The following is a 19837-nucleotide window of genomic DNA, read 5'->3' as shown; positions in this document are numbered from 1 at the left end:
TGGAAAAACCAAAATGATAAAAAAGAATTTTTTTTTTTTAAAAGCTCTCTGAAATACTGGAAATAATTTCTTTAGAAGTCCAGTGATTCATCCTAATATTGGATCTTATTACCTTTACGGCAATTTTCAACTTTTCATTAGTTTGCTACGTCATTATTATTTCATCCAGTAATAGAACTGAACATCACGAGTTGGCTACATAATTCCAAGTTCTGCCTTTGAGCTGTCAAAGGATGCTGCTGAGGCATCAAGCAATTCCTGAAAGAAATGATGCTGAGACATTTTATATCTTAAGACGTACATCATTTATTGATTACCATTTGAATTGCAATGACCTTAATGAATACAACATCCATAATAATTGATACATTTCAAAGTACTTGCATTGCTACTGTGCAGTAAAAATAATGAATATATATTCATGCAAATCAGAATACAAGTGCTTCAAAGCATTTTAAAGCTGGCAAAACAAATCTCACAATGCAACATTTTCATGCATTTCGCATTTTAATCTGTATCGCCTTCCTACTTTTCCCTCAACAGTTGTGCATCACAATAGAACATCCTTCACAGAATCACAGAAACCCCACAGTGCAGATAGAGGCCATTTCGGCCCATCGAGCCTGCACCGACACATATCCCACCCTATCCCCGTAACCCCACGTATTTAATCCCCCTAACACTAAGGGTCAATTTATCATAGCCAATCAACCTAACCCGCACATCTTTGGACTGTGGGAGGAAACCGGAGCACCCGGAGAAAACCCACGCAAACACGGGGAGAATGTGCAAACTCCACACAGACAGTCGCCCGAGGCCGGATTCGAACCCGGGTCCCTGGTGCTGTGAGGCAACAGTGCTAACCACTACCCTGCAACTGGTTGACACTTCCATCAGGGCATGCTGACTATCGTTGCTTCTCTTCCCCAGATGGAGAATCTTGGCACACTGGAATTCTATTAGTAACTATCAAGAACTGGTAAAACTCACTCCCAAATAAGTGCAGCATACACCATTTACCTTAAAATTTAATGTACTAGTTTAATATCCTTTATTTTGTAGTTGCTTTTCAATTAGGACCCAAAGTCATACTTGTGTACAAGTTACTACCTTATTTTTAAGAGGATAGAAAACTAACTCTAACTCTTTTAGATTTTTTCTTTTTGTGTGAATTTTGTACTCATCAAGTTGAGAAGTGTTGTGCTGGAGAATGAACCATTCTCCATTTCAGTCATCCAGTGTCACTACCACCAAGCATTCCCAGGTCAACTATGAGATGCAAAGTTTTCTCAGCTCTACCCAGCAATATGTTTCGTTGCCTACCTCAGAAAAATGCACCTTTTATATATTTTTTCCATTTCCCACACCAGCAATCTTGTGTGAGATAGCTAACATTGCCAATTAGTATCAAATTAGAGGCAGTTTTGACCTCTGGACCATGCCCTCCAGGAACTGGAGAGATGAAGGAGGCAAGTTTGTAGTGGAGGCTGAGGGAATGGCAGAGGTACTTTGCCTCAGTTTTCAGAGGAGGTGGATATTGGGATTATAAAAGCACCAGAGATGGCACAGAACAGTTAGTGGAGGTTACTATACAAATGGTAGGAAAATGTTACTATAACTTAAAGTAGACAAATCACCAGGACCTAATGATTTACCTATGAGGATCATGAGGGAAGCTAGGGAAGAAATAGCAGAGACTGTGAGCATAATTTTCCAAAACTGTGCAGAAAGAAAACTTGTGCCAGAGGATTGGATGTAACAAATGTGACTTTTCTTCTCTAAAAATGAGATGTGGATAAGCTGGAAATTACAGAATAGTTAGTCTTACTTCTGTTGTTGCTAAACTATTAGAATCTATAATGTGGGATGAAATTATGAAGCATTTGGAGAATTATGAAATAATCAGGGCTAATCAGCGTGGAATTCTAAAATTCAGGTCATACTTGACCAACCTTATAGCATTTTTTGAAGAAATAACAGACAGGACAGATAAAGGGAAAGCAGTGAGAGTGATTGATATGGATTTTCAAACAGCATCTGATAACGCACCACTTAAGAGACTGTGGCAAAGATAGAATTAAGGCGTGGAATAAAGGCGATTGCAGCCACATGGATAGGGGAGATGGTTGGAGGGCAGAAAACAGGGTGTGGGTTAAAAGAAATTTCTTGTACAGGAAAGATGTTATGAATGGTGTTCCACAGAGACCTGCTGGGACTGCTTTTATTTAATAAATACATAAATTATCTGGATTTAAGAACTAAGGGGACAATATACAAATTTACTGATGACAGCAAATTCAGGAGTATGGCAAATTGTGACGAGGACTCTGGAAAAAACTACAGGACATAGATACGCTAGTAAGATGGCCAGATGCAGTTCAATACAGAAAAATGTGAAGTAATACATTTTGAAAGTAAGAACAGGGAAAGGAAACATATCTTACATGGTAAGATTTTAAATAGAGTAGAGAGACCTTGGTGTCCAAAGACAGAGATCATTAAAGGTGGGAGTGCAAGTAGCAAAGATCATTAAAAAAGGCAAGTAGAATACATAATACATAATAATACAAATACATAAATTATCTGGATTTAAGAACTAAGGGGACAATATACAAATGTAGAATACAAGTAGTTTTGTACCTATAGGCATAAAATGCAAAAGCAAGTAAGTAATATTAAATTTGTTCAAGACCTTAGTTAGGTTGCAGTTGGAGTATTATGTATAGTTTTGGGCACTCTGTTATAAGAAGTATGTTAAAGCAATAAAAAGGTGCTTCTTAGAGTCACTAATATATTACTAGGACTGAGGTATTGTAGTTATAAAGAGAGACTTAAGAAGTTAGGGTGTTTCACTAGAGGTGATAATGTTAAGAGGATGACCTAATAGAGGTCTTCAAGGTTATGAAGGGTTAGGATAAGGTAAATAGTTACAAGTTGTTTCCACTGCTCCAGCGATGGGCACAAAGTTAGGATAATCGCACAAAAATTGTGCTGGAAAATAATTATTTACACAGAGGGTGGTTAGAATGTAGAATTCTCTGCCATAATTTATTGTTGAAGCAGAAATTCCTTTGAAAGGAAATTCACTGCTTAATAAAAATGATTATTAAAGATTATGAGGAGTAAACAGAAGAGTGGGATTACTCTTGGTGACTCATGTTGGAAAAAAGCATTAGCACAAATTTGATGGGCTAAAAGGTCTACTTCTACATTATAACATACTATGATTCTATGGACAGACTGCCCAGACTCATTTGATTTGGACCCTTAAAGCCAGCAGACAGAGAATATCAGCCCAGGTCCCAAGCATATCTTCCCTTGTTTACTTCAATTAAAGCTTTTTCCTTTTAACTGTTAGAAAAATAAACAAAATTAAAGTTCTTTAAAGGAAAAGGAAAGTGTAGGAAGAGTAGTTTGTATTGAAAGTGTAGGCCTATTATGTACTAGAAAAATAACTCTTACTAAATATTTCTTTAACTTAAAAAAAATTGTCACCAACACAGAGACCCTTAAGTAGCCTCTCTGTTAGGCCTTTCCGTTGACATTACTGATTGGGAGCATCCCAGAATAGCTCTGTTGCAAATGGTGGGCTCACAAATTCAGGCCAGTATCATCAGAATTGAATTTCAATTAGTAGTAGAAAAGTTTAAAAAAAAGTATGATGATAGCCTAAATGCTCATTTTTAAATTTTAATGGATTATTACAATAAAATCGATTATATTCACAGAAGCTTGCATATGAATGCAAAACAGAAATGTATTATTTTTTATTTTGACCTCAGTGGAGAAAAATTAAATTTCTATACTTGATATTGTACCAAATTCCAGCTTTCTGTGAAGTCACTATGCCGTTATTATTTCAACCGGTAGCGGAACTGAACATCATGAGCTGGCTGCAGAATTCCTAACCCAGCCCTTGAGTTATCAAGGGGTGGACTGGGTGCTGAGGCATCAAGCAGTTCCATGTCATAATAACATAGTAGTAAAGCCAGAAACTCTTTGATCTCATTGATTGCAAAATAGCGACCAGGACACATACTAACACCAGAACCAAAAGGCATGAGATAGTACTTAAGCTTTCTACCGTTTTTGTAAAATGTGGTCTTCTCTTTTCCATTTTCATCCAAAAATCTGTCATATTTAAATTCCTGAAAGGACAGGGATTATACTTTGTTTTAGTACATTTAATAAACTAACAAATGAAAAATCAGCTATTTGCAATATTTTAAAGGCACAAAGAATCCTCTTTATATACCTACATTTTCGGTTGAACAAAGTTTTGGATACTACTATACTAATGGAGAAAGTTTATCATACTAAAGCAGAGTGGGATAAATGCATACGATTCTGTGGTTACATCACATGGTTTCCAGCACTCTCATTTTTAAAAATGGCAGCTGAAATGCAAGATAACACAAAATAATTACATAATAGTTCTGATCATTTAATCTAAAAAATGTATGGTTTAAATTTAGGTCCCACATAATGACACATTTCATTGTACATACTTTTCAGGAGAACAACTTTCTTTAGATCCAACTGTAGAAGTGTACCCCTTACTACATCAGAGTGACATTTTCATCCTTGCGCCCTCCTTGAGTGAGAGCAGCAGGAGTGCAGGAAGGCAGAGGAGTAGGGATGAGTTGGAGTAGGGATTGGGGAAGGGGGGAAACGTACCCAAGACATGAGAAATAAAAGGTAGCATGAGTGGGTGACAGGAAGGGGAGGAGACAGGAGGTTCGATGAACATCCTCAACAGTGTCTAACATATGAGTGCAACAGACAATGCTAAGATGTTTTCAAAAGTCTTCAGCCAAAAGTGCTAAGTGGACAAACCCACTTGGCCTGCTCCTAAGGAGCTCACAATCATAGATGCCAGTGTCCAACCAATTTGGTTCAGTCCATGTGACATTTAGAAGCATCTGTTTGCACTGGACACAGCAAAAGCTATGGGGCTGACAACATCCCAACTGTAGTACCTAAGACTTGCACACCAGAATTATCTGGTCCTCTAGCAAAGCTATTCCAGTGAAGCTATGACACTGGCATCTACCCAACAATGTGAAAAATTGCCCAGCTATGTCCTATCTACAAAAAGCAAGTCAAATGTAACCCAGCCAAATGCCTCCGATTTAGCCTCCTCCCAATCATTAGCATAGTGATGGAAAGAGTCATCAACAGGCAGCATCAAGCAACATCTCCTCAATAACCTGCTTTCTGATGCTCAGTTCATGTTCCATCAGAACCACTCAGCTCCAGACCTCACTGTCATCTTGATCCAGGCATGGATGCAAGAGCAAAAGAGGTAAAAGTAGCTGTCCTCTACATCAAGGTAACATTCAACCATGTATAGCACCAAGGAGCCATAGCAAAACTGAGATCAATGGGGGTCAAGGGGAAAACACTCTGGTAGCTGGAGTCATTCCTGATGTAAAGGAAGATGGTAGTGGGTGCTGGGGGCCAATCCTTGCAACCCCAGGACTCCCTGCAGGTTTTGCACAGAGAAGTATTCGCGTCCCAACGATCTTTAGCTGCTTCATCACTGACCTTCGCTCTATCATAAGTTCAGGAGAGAGGCTGTTTGCTGATGATTCCATAGTGTTCAGCCGAGTTCAGACTACTCTGATGATGAAGCAGTCCATGCCAGTCTACAGCAGGACCTAGACAACATCTAAGCTTGCCCACTCACTTAACCTGTCTATATCCTTTTGCAGGCTCTTTGTGTCATCCTCACAGCTTACTTTCCCACCTAGCTTTGTATCGTCAGCAAACTTGGATATATTACACTCAGTCCTTTCATCTAAGTCATTATGTAATTATACAATCTCAAAATGGATTTGAGTTTTTGTCAACCTTTGCCAAGGTTGGAGGAGATGTAGAGGGAAAAAACATGCAAGACAAAAAGGAAATGAAAGGAAACCCAATGTGGAGGTTTGTAAAATCAGTCTAATATCTCCAACACAGTTTTCAAAGATGAAATGAAGATCCTTAATAATATTTAACTAGAGTGCTTTTTTGAAATATAATACTCAGGATTCCTACAATTATTCACACTAGAATTTAACGTGCACTATTTTGGTATTACTTTACCTACCAAAGGATCCTCATAAATCTCTGGATCCAAATGCAGTTGTTGAGGATATAAACCAATTTGGTCTCCTTTTCGAACAGCCAGCTTTGTACCCAAATCTAGAGTTAGTACAAAGTTCTCAGTGGCAACACGCAGCATTATTGATGCACTGGATAAGCGTAGACCTTCATTTATTAGACTACCTGTTCAAATATTTTCAAAAGATATTTTAGCAGAGATTCGCAAAACATTGCATAAAACAAAGCTAGAAATTGTTTCTCTAAAAATGATTGGGCCTGAAATTACAGTGGTTTCGACAGCGTACGCACAGTGTACATTATTGGAAGCCTTCTGAAAGGCCCTGCAAGTTCCAGGTTTCCGCATGCTTTAAAAATGATTAAAACATACACATACATTTAAAATTCGTTTAGGTAAATTTTGGCCCATTTTAAAATGTTTACATTTATTTTTCAAAAAAATAATTTTTTATTTTAAATGCTTAATTAAAGGGTCTTTTAATTAATTTTGAACATGGGAACATTTATTTTTATTTAAATGGTGTGAATTCTTATTTATTTGGCTATTTCTAATATGCTTATGGGGATTCCGCACATAAATGGAATCCCCATAAGCATCATAGGAATCCCCCCTTTTTGATTGATTGACTGGGCCCACGTGATCCCAGGGACGCTTGCGAACTGCATGCGCCCCTGGGATCCGTGGGCCTTTGCAGGCTCAGGACCCGAACTCTCCATAACTGTGGAGCCAGGAGGTAAGTACGGAAATATTTCGCGGGTCGGAGGCATACTCTGGAGGTACGCCTCCGACCGCAAATTCAGGGCCATTATGTCATGCAATATTAAAAAATTACTGAAAAATGTCCGAGTTTATTTCTGAAATTAGCTACAATAACAAAGGATGGCAGGTGGTGGGCAGTAAGGTATATAACAGCAATTCAACTGAATAGTTCTAATAACATTGTAAACCACCACAAAGTTTAGGCATCTTATGAGTGTCACTGGAACCACAAGATTGATTTGCTGCCTTAAACTTCGTGTTTACTGATGACACTAAGTTAGGTGACACAGTAAATAGTGTAGATGGGAGCAGGAAGTTGCAAAGGGACATTGATAAATTAAGTGAGTGGGCAAAACTGTGGCAGATGGAGTTCAATGTAGGAAAGTGTGAGGTCATCCACTTTGGATCCAAGAAAGACAGGCCAGAGTATTTTCTAAATGGCGAGAGGCGAGGAACTGTGCAGGAGCAGAGAGATTTAGGGCTCCAAGTACAGAAATCACTAATAGCTTGTGTTCAGGTACAAAAAATAATTAAGAAGGCTAATAGAATGTTGGCCTTTACCTCAAGAGGGCTGAATATAAAGGGCTGGAAGTTATGCTACAAATGTACAGAGCTCTGGTTAGACCCCACCTGGAGTACTGCATTCAATTCTGGGCACCACACCTCAGGAAGGATACATGGCCTTAGAGATGGTGCAATGTAGATTCACCAGAATGATACCGGGGCCAAAAGGGTTAAATTACGAGAACAGGTTATCATAGAGTGGTTACAGCATGGAAGAAGGCCATTCGGCCCGTCGAGCCCATGCCAGCTCTCTGCAAGAACACTTTAGCTAGTCCCACTCCCCTGCCCTTTCCCCGTAGCCCTGCAATTTTTTTTCCTTCAGGTACTTATCCAACTCCCTTTTGAAAGTGTGATTGAGTCTGCCTCCACCACCCTTTCAGGCAGTGCATTCCAGATCCTAACCACTCGCTGCGTAAAAAAGTTTTCCCTTATGTCGCTTTTGGTTCTTTTGCCAATCACCTTAAATCTGTGTCCTCTGGTTCTTGACCCTTCTGCCAATGGGAACAGTTTCTCTCTATCTACTCTGTCCAGACCCCTCATGATTTTGAACTCCTCTATCAAATCTCCTCTCAACCTTCTCTGCTCTAAGGAGAACAACCCTAGCTTCTCCAGTCTATTCATGTAACTGAAGTTCCTCACCCCTGGAATCATTCTCGTAAATCTTTTCTGCACCTTCTCTAAGGCCTTTACATCCTTGCTAAAGTGCGGTGCCCAGAGCTGGACACAATACTCCAGTTGAGGCTAAACCAGTGTTTTATACAGGTTCATCATAATTTCCGCGCTTTTGTACTCTATACCTCTATTCATGAAGCCCAGGATCCCGTAAGCTTTTTTAACTGCTTTCTCAACCTGCCCTGCCACCTTCAACGATTTGTGCACATATACCCCCAGGTCTCTCTGTTCGTGCACCCCCTTTAGAATTGTAATCTTTAGTTTAAATTTCCTCTCATTCTTTCTACCAAAATATATCACTTCCCACTTTTCTGTGTTAAATTTCATCTGCCACGTGTCCGCCCATTCCACCAGCCTGTCTGTGTCCTCTTGAAGTCTATCACTATCCTCCTCACTGTTCACTATACTTCCAAGCTTTATATCATCTGCAAATTTTGAAATTGTGCCCTGTACACCCACGTCCAAGTCATTAATATATATCAAGAAAAGCAGTGGTCCTAGAACCGACCCCTGGGGAACACCTTCCTCCAGTCTGAAAAACAACTGTTCACCACTACTCTCTGTTTCCTGTCACTTAGCCAATTTTGTATCCATGCTGCCACTGTCCCTTTTATTCCATGGGCTTCAACTTTGCTGGCAAGCCTATTATGTGGCACTTTGTCGAACGCCTTTTGGTAATCCATGTACACTACGTCAACAGCATTGCCCTCATCAACCCTCTCTGTTACCTCATCAAAAAACTCGATCAAGTTGGTTAAACACGATTTGCCACTAACAAATCCGTCCTGACTTTCCTTAATTAATCCACACTTGTCCAAGTGACTGTTAATTTTGTCCCTGATTATTGTTTCCAAAAGCTTCCCCACTACCGAGGTTAAACTGACGAGCCTGTAGTTGCTGGGCTTATCTTTACATCCTTTTTTGAACAAGGGTATAACATTTGCAATTCTCCAGTCCTCTGGCACAACCCCCATTGCATAGACTATTTCCTTGAATATAGAAGATTAAGGGGTGATCTAATTGAGGTGTTTAAGATGATCAAAGGAGTTGATAGGGTAGATAGAAAGAAACTATTTCCCCTGGTGGGGGATGTTATGTATTGTGTGTTCTATTGTGTGTTCTCCTCCCACCTGTGGTGGCGCTGTCACAGGAGATAAATGGTTGGGTATTCTCTCGGTTAAGCTTAGCTCTCTTTGTTCGGAACTTGCCAGAACTTCCTTTCCTTCCAATAAAGCACTTCATGTTTGAATCTCTGAGTTCTGAGTCCTAAATTGTGTAGGTAGAAAGGTACCGACACAACAAGTGGCAACGAGGAGCAGATGAATCTGCGTACGTTACGGGTGCAGTGAGTAAACAGAAAATTTAATTTGAAACGTGAGATGGCTACTATATTAGGAAACATCGGTGATTTTGCTGAAAATGTGGAGCGCATATACGGAACGTTTTGACTATTTTGTATTGGTGAATGTGGTGGCAAATGAAAAGGTCGTGTAATCGGGCCGAAGACTTTCAATTTACTTCGCAGCCTCGTGCAGCCAGATAAGCCAGGAACTAAAACATATAAGCAACTAGTGGAAATTCTTGGAGCACATTTTTCACCAAAACCTCTGGTTATTGCTGAGAGATTTAGATTTCACAAACGGAATCAAGAGGAGGGGGAATCAGTGACGATGTTTATTGCTGCTTTAAAAAGGTTGTCAGAACACTGCCAGTTCAAGGAGGTGCTGAATGACACCATTAGAGACAGACTTGTGTGTGGTCTGTAAAATGCAGCCACACTGAAGCGCCTTCTTACTGAGGACAACCTTACTCTTGAAAAGGCTATTGAAGTTAGTGTCTCCATGGAGATGGCGGAAAAGGAGGCTCACCAGTTGAGTTCAACAGGGAGAGTTCACAAGGTGTCGTCTGAGCCTAAAGGTGCGCGGAACGGCACATGTTACCGTTGTGGGAAAACGGGCCATCACGCTAATGACTGCTGGTGTACGGAGCTGGAATGCCGAAATTGTGGCAAAAAGGGTCACATTGAACGCGCCTGTAGAGGTAAAAAAAGAACAGACAGAGCTGGGAAGCATGGAAGCAAAATGTCTGTATTTGGACAAGAGAGGAAAAAGAGTGTTCATTCAGTGCAGTATGATGGAACAAGCAAAACAGAGGGGAGCGACACCTCTGAGGAGGAAGAGGTGCATATACTGACGGTTGCAGGTGGTTCAAATGGCTACTGGGTGTCATCACTGGTGGAGGGACAATCAGTGCGGATGGAGGTGGACACAGGCGCGGCTGTGTCCCTTGTTTCAGACACTGTCTACAACAAAATGCTAAAGCATCTTACCCTTCAGCCAACAAACATTGTGCTAAAGGCGTATACCGGCGAACCTGTGGCCATGAGCGGCATCATTGAGGTGACAGTTAAATTGAATGGACAGACTGCAAAACTGCCACTATATGTGGTAAAGGGAAATTACCCATCGCTACTGGGACGTGCGTGGCTAGAGAAAATCACGCTGGACTGGCCTGCAGTCCGCATGATGTCAAAGGGGGAGTCAGGTCTGACTGCAGTGTTAAACAAACATGCAGAACTCTTCAATGGGGAACTTGGGAGCATGAAAAAGATCAGCATGAGACTGGACATTAAACCTGACAGCAAGCAGAAGTTTCACAAAGCCCGACCTGTACCCTATGCAATTAGGCCAAAAGTTGAGGCTAACTTGGAGGCCTTAGTCGAGAATGGAGTCCTGGAGCCTGTGAGCGTGAGTAAATGGGCCACACCCATTGTTCCTGTCCTGAAAAAGGATGGATCTGTTCGAATCTGCGGGGATTTTAAAGTGACTATTAACCCGGTGCTGTCTGTGGAACAGTACCCTCTTTCCCTCATTGATGATCTTTTTACGGGCCTGGCCGGAGGGCAAAAGTTCAGCAAAATAGACTTATGCCAGGCTTATCTACAAATGCATGTCGATGACAAATCAAAGGAGCTGCTGACAATTGTGACACACAAGGGGCTATACAGGTACTGCCGCCTTCCGTTTGGAATTACGTCGGCCCCTGCTCTATTCCAAAGGGCAATGGATCAGATTTTGAGTGGACTGCCAGGAGTCCAGTGCTACCTGGACGACATCCTTGTCACTGGGACAAATGAGGAGGATCATCTTCTGAACTTGGATGCGACACTACAACGACTGAAAGAGTACGGACTCAGAGTTCGTAAAGACAAATGTGAATTCTTTCAGTCTTCAGTTGAGTACCTGGGGCATGTGATTGACGCTACTGGCCTGCATAAGGCACCGCCAAAGGTCAAGGCGATCGTGGAGGCCCCAGCACCCCAGAATGTGAGCCAGTTACGTTCATTTCTGGGGCTACTTAACTACTATGGGAAGTTTATTCCAGACTTAGCAACATTGCTGAAGCCGTTACATCAGTTGCTATGTCAAGGCAAAACATGGAAATGGACTGAACTGTGCAACGAAGCTTTCGCCCAAGCAAAGAAAGCATTGCTGAATTCGGAGGTCCTGACACACTTCGACCCAAAGCTACCCGTGCAGCTAGCATGTGATGCATCACCATATGGTGTGGGAGCAGTCATATCCCACATCATGCCTTCGGGTGAAGAGAAACCTATCGCCTTCGCATCCCGCACCTTGAACAAGGCCGAGAGTAACTATGCGCAGATCGAGCGCGAGGCCTTGGGAATTGTTTTTGGAATTCGAAAATTTCATCAGTACCTGTTTGGGAGAAGGTTCACACTCCTGACAGACCACCGTCCATTGACTTCAATCTTCGGGCCCCACACCGGAATTCCATCTCTCGCTGCAAGCAGGATGCAAAGGTGGGCTTTACTGTTGTCAGGACACACATACGACATCAAATATCGCAAATCAGACTTGCACGGCAACGCAGACGGTCTCTCGAGGCTACCCTTGCCTGTTACTCCCCCAGAGCCTCATCAGATAGACATCTTCTACTTTAGACAAGTGGAGGGAGCAACTGTCACTGCAGTTCAGGTGCGAAGGTACACCCGCAACGATCCAGTCCTGTCTGAGGTAATGGACGATGTCATTCTTGCCTCACAGCGCCAGGGACCCGGGTTCGAATCCGGCCTCGGGTGACTGTCTGTGTGGAGTTTGCACATTCTCCCCGTGTTTGCGTGGGTTTCCGCCGGGTGCTCCGGTTTCCTCCCACAGTCCAAAGATGTGCGGGTTAGGTTGATTGGCTATGATAAATTGACCCTTAGTGTTAGGGGGATTAAATACGTGGGGTTACGGGGATAGGGTGGGATATGTGTTGGTGTAGGGGTTACGGGGATCAGGTGGGATATGTGTCGGTGCAGGCTCGATGGGCCGAAATGGCCTCTATCTGCACTGTGGGGTTTCTGTGATTCTGTGATTCTGTGAGGGAGAGCGATAGGAGATTCTCCTAGTTTGAAACCTTACGTTTCAAAAAGAAATGAGCTCTCCGTCCAGGCAGGTTGTCTTCTTTGGGGATGCCGTGTCATCATTCCGCCACCTCTGAGGGAACCTATACTGCAACAACTTCATACAGGCCACAGTGGGATGGTTCGGATGAAGGAAATGGCAAGAAGCTACTTCTGGTGGCCAGGTCTCGATGGGAATATTGAGGAGAAAGCCAAAACATGTTCCCCATGTCAAAGGGTCCGGAATGTTCCACAGCTGGCAACCCTACGCCCCGTGGGATTGGCCTGCAGAAGTGTGGCAGCGAGCACATGTGGACTTCGCCGGTCCTTTCGAAGGGAAGATGTTTATGGTGGTTGTGGACACTCGTAGCAAGTGGCCGGAGGTCGCAGTGATGAGGTCTACCACGGCAGAGAAAACAATTGAGAAACTTGGTGAGATGTTCAGCCGTTATGGCTCACCGGATGGTCCACAATTTGTATCACAGGAGTTTGCAACCTTCCTGCATGTGAATGGTGTCCAACACATCAGGTCTGCGTCCTATCATCCCTCTAACAGCCAGGCAGAAAGGTTTGTGCAAACTTTGAAGCATGCCTTGAAAGCATCGCAAGGTCAGGGCTCAATCCACCAACGTCTGAACAGCTTCCTGTTGTCCTACAGGAACGAGCCGCATGCCACAACCAAAACTTCCCCCGCTTCGCTCATGATGAAGAGGCAGTTGCGGACAAGTTTTGACTTACTCAAACCTCCAAGGGCAGAGCAGGTTGTCCATCATCAACAACAAGCTCAAGTTGAAAAGAGAGAGAAAAGAGCCAAGGAGAGACGGTTTCATCCGGGAGAGCACGTCCTAGCTCGAAACTACAACACTGGACTGAAATGGGTTCCTGCTACGGTGATCGCGCAGACGGGCCCTGTGTCTTACACGGTTGAGACTGCTGAGGACGTCGTCTGGAGAAGACACACAGATCAACTGTTGCTAGGAGCAGAGACAGCCACAGAGGCTCCAATGGCTGGTTGGCCTGAACTGTTTCCGAATGATACCGCAAACCAGCATCCTTTGCCACAGTGCTCTTCTCCAACACAGGAAGTCAAAGAGACTGTTCCACCTGTGCAAACTCCTGACTTTCAACTGACACAGGCACCTTCTCCATCCAGGCCTGTGTCAATGCCTACTGCTGTGGAAGCCAGCGATGACCGCCGGTATCCTGTCAGAGAGCGGCGGCCTCCAAGACGCTTGGATCTGTAGGCTTAGTGACTTACCCACAAGACTGGGGCAGAATAAACCCCAGGGTAAAGTCAGGGTTTGAGGCAGTCTACCTCTACCCTAGGTTAGTTGAGTGTATTGAAAGTAACTTACCTATTGAGGAATAATGTGGACCTTCCATTTAAGAGGGGAGGAAATGTTATGTATTGTGTGTTCTATTGTGTGTTCTCCTCCCACCTGTGGTGGCGCTGTCACAGGAGATAAATGGTTGGGTATTCCCTCGGTTAAGTTTAGCTCTCTTTGGGGGAGAAATCGGGTGAGTAGCGCCACCTGTTAGCGCCTAAAGAGGCAGTCAGTGGCTGTAGCGCCACTGGCTGCGTCTCCGCCGATATTCAGTAGGGGCGCTAATGGTGGCGTTAGGCATTTGCGCTGCGCCGCCACCGATGATGTCATCGGTGTGCGCAGTGCCCCATTCGTGCCCCGTTCGCGATATTTGGTAGTGAACGCCGCAGTTGCGCCGCTCGCTACCTGCGCCCGGTTCACGGGGCCTTACTGTGCCGGCAGCGGCGCAAGTTAAGGTGGAGGTGCGGGTCGGCCGCTTTTTCGGCGGCCGCCTGCCAGCACCTCCGTCCCCGGCCTCCTAAACTCCCCTCCCCGCGGCATCGCCGGCTGTTTCCCGAGAGCCCGGCACTTCTCCTTGGTGCCGGGTTCATTTGCCGGCACTCGCGAGCGGGGATCGCGCTGTTGCAGGCACCTCCCCCTTAACAGTGGGAGGAAGGCCTGCAGTACCGCAGCGTGCCGTGCCGCAGCATGTGGCGCTGCGGCACGTTGCGCTGCGATAATCAGTTTCAGCGCCCTAAGAGGGACGCGGGGCGCCTCGAGCCTCGCCCTGTCTCCCTCGAGGGGCACTGAAACTGAATTTCTGGCGATCAGTATCACTCCGATCGCTGCGCTAAATCCTGCGCTCAGGCGACTGGCGCCCCAACCCAATTTCTAGGCCAAATTTGTTCGGAACTTGCCAGAACTTCCTTTCCTTCCAATAAAGCACTTCATGTTTGAATCTCTGAGTTCTGAGTCCTAAATTGTGTCTAGGTAGAAAGGTACCGACACAACAGGGGAGTCCAGAACAAGGGGACATAACTTTAAAATTAGAGTTAGGCCATTTAGGGGTGATGTCAGAAAGCACTTCTTCACACAAAGGCTAGTGGAAACCTTGAACTCCCTCCCCCGAAAGCTGTTGAGGCTAGGTCAATTGAAAATTTCAAAACTGAGATTGATACATTTTTGTTAGGCAAGATTATTAAGGATTATGGAGCCAAGGCGGATAGATGGAGTTAAGATACAGATTAGCCATGATCTAATTGGATGGTGGAACAGGCTCAAGGGGCTGAATGGCTTACTCCTGTTCCTATGTTATGAATAATTTGTTAAAGCTAATTCTTAGGTTGTCTTAGCAATAAAATTGAGTGTTCATTCTGTTAATAAAAGGGAAATGAAAGAAATCTGCTGTCTGACACGGGCCACTTATATGATTTATAAAAGACTCTTTGACTATTTTAACCCCTAGTTGTGAGACTTAGGGGGGAAAATTGGGTGGTGCCCCAAAAAAGTTAGCGCCCCTCCACCGGAAATTCAGTAGTAGCGCCCCAAGCAGGAGGTTGGGCTCTACTGGAAAGAACTCCACTTCCTTCTTGGAGCGCTACTACTGAAGATCACGGTGCTACGTGCAACAGTGCCAGGCACGGCTGTACGTAGCGCTGAGTCATTGCAGGCCTCCTCCCCTGATTAAAGGGGAGGGGCATAGTGCTGCGTGCACCGGGGCCCTGCTAGACCACCGGGGAGCAGGGTGCCATGAAAACAGCCCGGTACTCAAGAAGGGTGCCGGACTTAGCGATCGCGGCCGGCACCCCAAAAAAAGGGAAAGGGGGCAGGTGCTGGCAGTCAGCTAAAAAAAATGGTTACCCAACACCTGTCCTTTAACTACTGCTGCCGCTGCAAAAACTCCCCCTAACCTTGTCGGACATATCGTCCGGCGATAGGTCAGAGGGCGCAAGGGAAGATTGCGGCCGGGGCGCAAGCGGGGGCGCTACCGGCTACTGCCGCCGCTAAGTTCTCACTGAATTTGGCGGGAGGTGTTAGCAGTGCTGCGCCCAGGTGCTAGGGGACTTGCGCCCCATTAGCGCCCCAAATCAACCCAATTTTTCCCCCTTAGCATTTCAGGTCATGTGGATTACTATTGCAAAGATATATATTAGAATGACAGATTTGATTATGTTGTTACCCATAGCTGTCATGCTATCTAGTTGCTCTCTGGTGAAGATAATAGGATGATTAATGTCTCCAGGCTTCTGATTTGTCACACGAAGCATGTTTTCAATTTCACTTTTCACTGCTTTCAATGCTTCTGGAGACCTGCAGATTATGTAAAACCAAATAAATGATGGTGTGAATAATGTGTCATAGACAGCAAGTATGACAGTTTTCCATCTATAGACTAAAAAACTTAGCTCTGCGTGCATTTCTTGTCAACAAACCTCAGATTCTGTTAGTGGCCCAGAATTTGCTGAAAAAATAATGACATGTGAACAACGCACGCCATGTGCAAATTGGCCAGCAACTTGTGGCGAGGAAGAGATACCCCGTGAATTGTGAATCACCACAAGTGGCTGGTTGATTTGTGCTGTTCCGTTGTTCGCTTCATGAAAACGGCATCTTGCCCTTAACCTCCCTGCAATGTTCATGAAGTTGCTGCATTTGCACATTAATTGACAATTATACTCACCACAGAAAGTTAAGTCTAGTAATTAATAGATTTTTAACAATGTGATAATTGTTAATGACTACCAATTAATCGCTCTGACCCAGAAAGTGAACAATTAAAAGTGTGCAGGGAGAAATTCGGTATCGCACCATTTGGGGCACTGACTTTTAAAAGTTGAAAAAATTAGTGCCAGGTGCGGTTTTTCAACTTTTAAAAATTTCGGGGTTTGCGCTCCAGGAAGGAAGTGGAGCGCTAAATTAAGTGCTCCACTTCCTTCCTGGAGTGCAACAGGCAGCAGACGGGGCGGTAGCTGTGCAGCGCTGAACAATGGGCCGTGCAGCGCTGCCGCATTGGAAGGCTCCTTCCCTCCCTTAAAGGGAAGGGCCATCGCTGCAGGCTGTGCAAGGGGAAAATTTACCTGGTCCCCGACGGCAACTGCGATTTGGCCCGATCAGCCCGATGCACTGCAGAAGAGTGCCGGGCTGATCGATCGCTGGCAAAGACAAAGAAAAAAAAGAGAAATAGCATTTCAGAATCTTTTTTACATACCTCGGCCATCTTGCCTTTAAGTATCACCCCCAAAGCGCCCGGTCTCTCGAGGAACGTCTCCTGCAGCTGCCGGTGTTTTTGCCCGGCGATGCTGCAGGGGGCGGAACCGAAGTTCAGGTCCAGGGCGCTACCGGGGCAATACGCACGGCGATGACGTCACAATCTCCGGGCAAAGGAGATCGGGGCGCAACGCCATATTGTCACCGCAAAACTGCTGCTGAACATAGCAGGAGTCGATCTTCTCGCCGTGCCCGGTCGGTAAGTGTTTAGTGCCCCAGGAGGCACTAACGGGAGCCGCTAAGATGCCCAATTTCTCCCCCGTGGAGTCTAATTCCTTCAAGTAGTGAATTGTTGGAGATTTTAAAAATGTCAAATTTTAAATTTTTTTCTTACTTTTTCTTTCTGTCTCTTTTTCTCTCTCAATCCAATCTCTCTTTCCCTATCTTTATTTCTCATTCTGTACCTGATTTGACATTGAATTCACCCACTCTAATTCACCCTCCTTCTCAGTCCCTCCTCTGTTAATTTCTCAATCCTTAAATCTCATTGATTGATTGGTCCCGTCGTTCACCAAGATCCCTAATGCCCCGTTGTCCTCATTATCAACTCGCACTTCCAGCAACTTTGTGGGAAATTTTTTTTGAGATGGAGGGTGTTGGAAAAAGTCGAACTAACCAGGCACACTCCAGAAAATGTTGGCCCATCATCTTTTTTTGGTCACACTTTTATGCCAATTTTTTTCCATTGAACATTCCTATGTCCACTTTTTCCATTCAATTTTCCTATGTCAACTTTCACCAATCAAATCAATACACTCAAAATGTTTTTCAAAAACGTTTTCAAAGTCTCTCTAGAAATTCAGGGCTTGGGCAATATTTCTGCCCAGAGCTAGAGATAGGTCCTGCAGTCTGAGTCTGTGCAATACATCCTGTTTCCCAGGATGCATCAGTAGCATTTAGATAGCTGAACTGCTAAATATGCTTCTTTAATTCTAACAGTTTCTGATTGTTATTTTTCAAAATTACTTTAAGAAAATCTAGCGGTGTGGTAAACCACTTTTATCGTTACACTATAGTTATCACTGTTGTATTGTTATCACCGTTATCACTGTTGTATCACGATACGAGGTCGCCTCTTGTCGCGCTGTTATACCTGGGCTGACCACCTCCGACTCCGCCCATGGCTCCACCTACCTGCCCAGGTATAAAGGTAGTCGACTGGCTGGTATTCCTCCTTGTTGGACCCGATCACCCACGAGGGTGGGCTCTGTTATTTAGTCAATAAAAACCTTTAGTTACGTTCCTAACTCGTCGCTTTTTATTGGACGAATTGATAGGTATATCAATTTTATTGACTAAATTTTAAAGATGTCTACTACTGGCCAGCCAGAAGCCCTCCCAGAAGCACAGCCACACCAGCCAGCTTGGCTGCAAGCCCTCAAACCACCGTACCTGGATCTAAACCCACAGGCAGCAAACGCAGCCCTCAACTTCAAACACTGGCTGGACTGCTTCGAATCCTACCTGGAAGAATCCGGCGCCCCGCAGAGATCCAAACTAAGACTTCTGAACGCCCAAGCGAGCCCGAGAGTATACGCACTCATACAGGACACGACTACGTACGAGGCCGCTATCAACCTACTGAAACAGCAGTACCGCAGCCCGGTAAATTACATGTACACCAGGCACCTCCTAAGATCCCGCCCGCAACAGCCAGGAGAGTCTGTAGCTGAATTTTTACGGGCGCTAAGAGCACTCGGCAGGAACTGTGACTTTAAAGCGGTGACGGCTGTTGAAAATACGGAAGATAATATCCGCGATGCCTTTGTGAAAGGCCTACGGTCCGACTACTCACGGCAAAGACTGCTTGAAGCTAAAGACCTCGACCTGGACAAAGCTGAAGCCCTCGCTCTCTCCCTGGAGGTGGCCCATCAGGACCAGGAGGCGTTTTCCAGGTACTGCTCGCGACCCTGGGACTCGGGCCCGACCCCTACCGCAATACCCTTCGCAGCGCCGCCCCCGGGACCTACCTCAGCGTCGGCGTCCCGGACCCGACCGGGCCCGCCACCCCCGGTACCGGCTCCGACATCGGGCACCCGCGATCGGGCCGCCGGCTGCTTCTTTTGCGGCCAGGAGAAGCACCCGAGGTCGCGCTGCCCAGCCAGGAACTCTACCTGCACAACCTGCAGGAAGAAAGGCCACTTCTCTAAGGCCTGCAGGAGCGGATCTTCAGAGGCCAGCAGTGCCTCATGCGAACTGTGGGGGCGGCCATCTTCTTTCACGGCAACTGAGGCCAGTATCCCCACACGTGAGTCATGGGGGCGGCCATCTTTGATCAAGGCAACCGACCCCAATAGTGCCTCATGTGAGTTATGGGGGCAGCCATCTTCTCCGCCATTTTGTCCTACCTCGTGGGAGACGCCATTTTACCCACCACGCCCGACTGCCACCGGGCCCCCGGACCCGACGACCGCCTCGCCCGCAGACGACAACGACTCGCTTACCTACACGCTAGCCTCCGTCACTCTGGATCAAGCCCGCCCACACCACCTGTCCAAGTCGATGATGGACATCAAAGTAAACGGCCACGCCACGACCTGCCTGTTCGACAGCGGAAGCACGGAGAGCTTCATCCACCCAGACACGGTGAGCCACTACTCCCTCCCTGTCCTGCCAACGCGCAACCGAATCTCGATGGCATCGAGGTCCCACGCCACGGACATTAGCGGCTACTGTGCTGTGACCTTGTCGGTTAAGGGTACAGAGTATAAAAACTTTAAACTCCTCGTCCTCCCCCAGCTCTGCGCTGCCGTC

General features: G+C 45.3%; 1 protein-coding gene across 1 annotated transcript in view; it reads right to left on the bottom strand.

The window, feature by feature from the left end:
- Positions 1–281: 281 nt before the first annotated feature.
- cyp7a1b (cytochrome P450, family 7, subfamily A, polypeptide 1b) overlaps positions 282–19837 on the bottom strand; it is a 114374-nt gene continuing 94818 nt past the window's right edge. The window contains exons 4-6 of the mRNA XM_085992993.1: positions 15996–16126; positions 6095–6273; positions 282–4148 (exon numbers count right to left, since the gene is read on the bottom strand). Of these exons, the coding sequence (XP_085849119.1) occupies positions 3855–4148; positions 6095–6273; positions 15996–16126 (604 nt within the window). The 3' untranslated portion in view covers positions 282–3854. The remainder of the gene's footprint in view (positions 4149–6094; positions 6274–15995; positions 16127–19837) is intronic.

This window comes from Somniosus microcephalus, chromosome 7 (assembly GCF_052327205.1).
Source record: "Somniosus microcephalus isolate GS21.2 chromosome 7, FLI_Smic_1.0, whole genome shotgun sequence".
In the NCBI taxonomy this organism is placed as follows: Eukaryota; Metazoa; Chordata; class Chondrichthyes; order Squaliformes; family Somniosidae; genus Somniosus; species Somniosus microcephalus.
The sequence above is the reverse complement of the archived record's forward strand: the minus strand, read 5'-3'. Positions and strand labels throughout refer to the sequence as shown.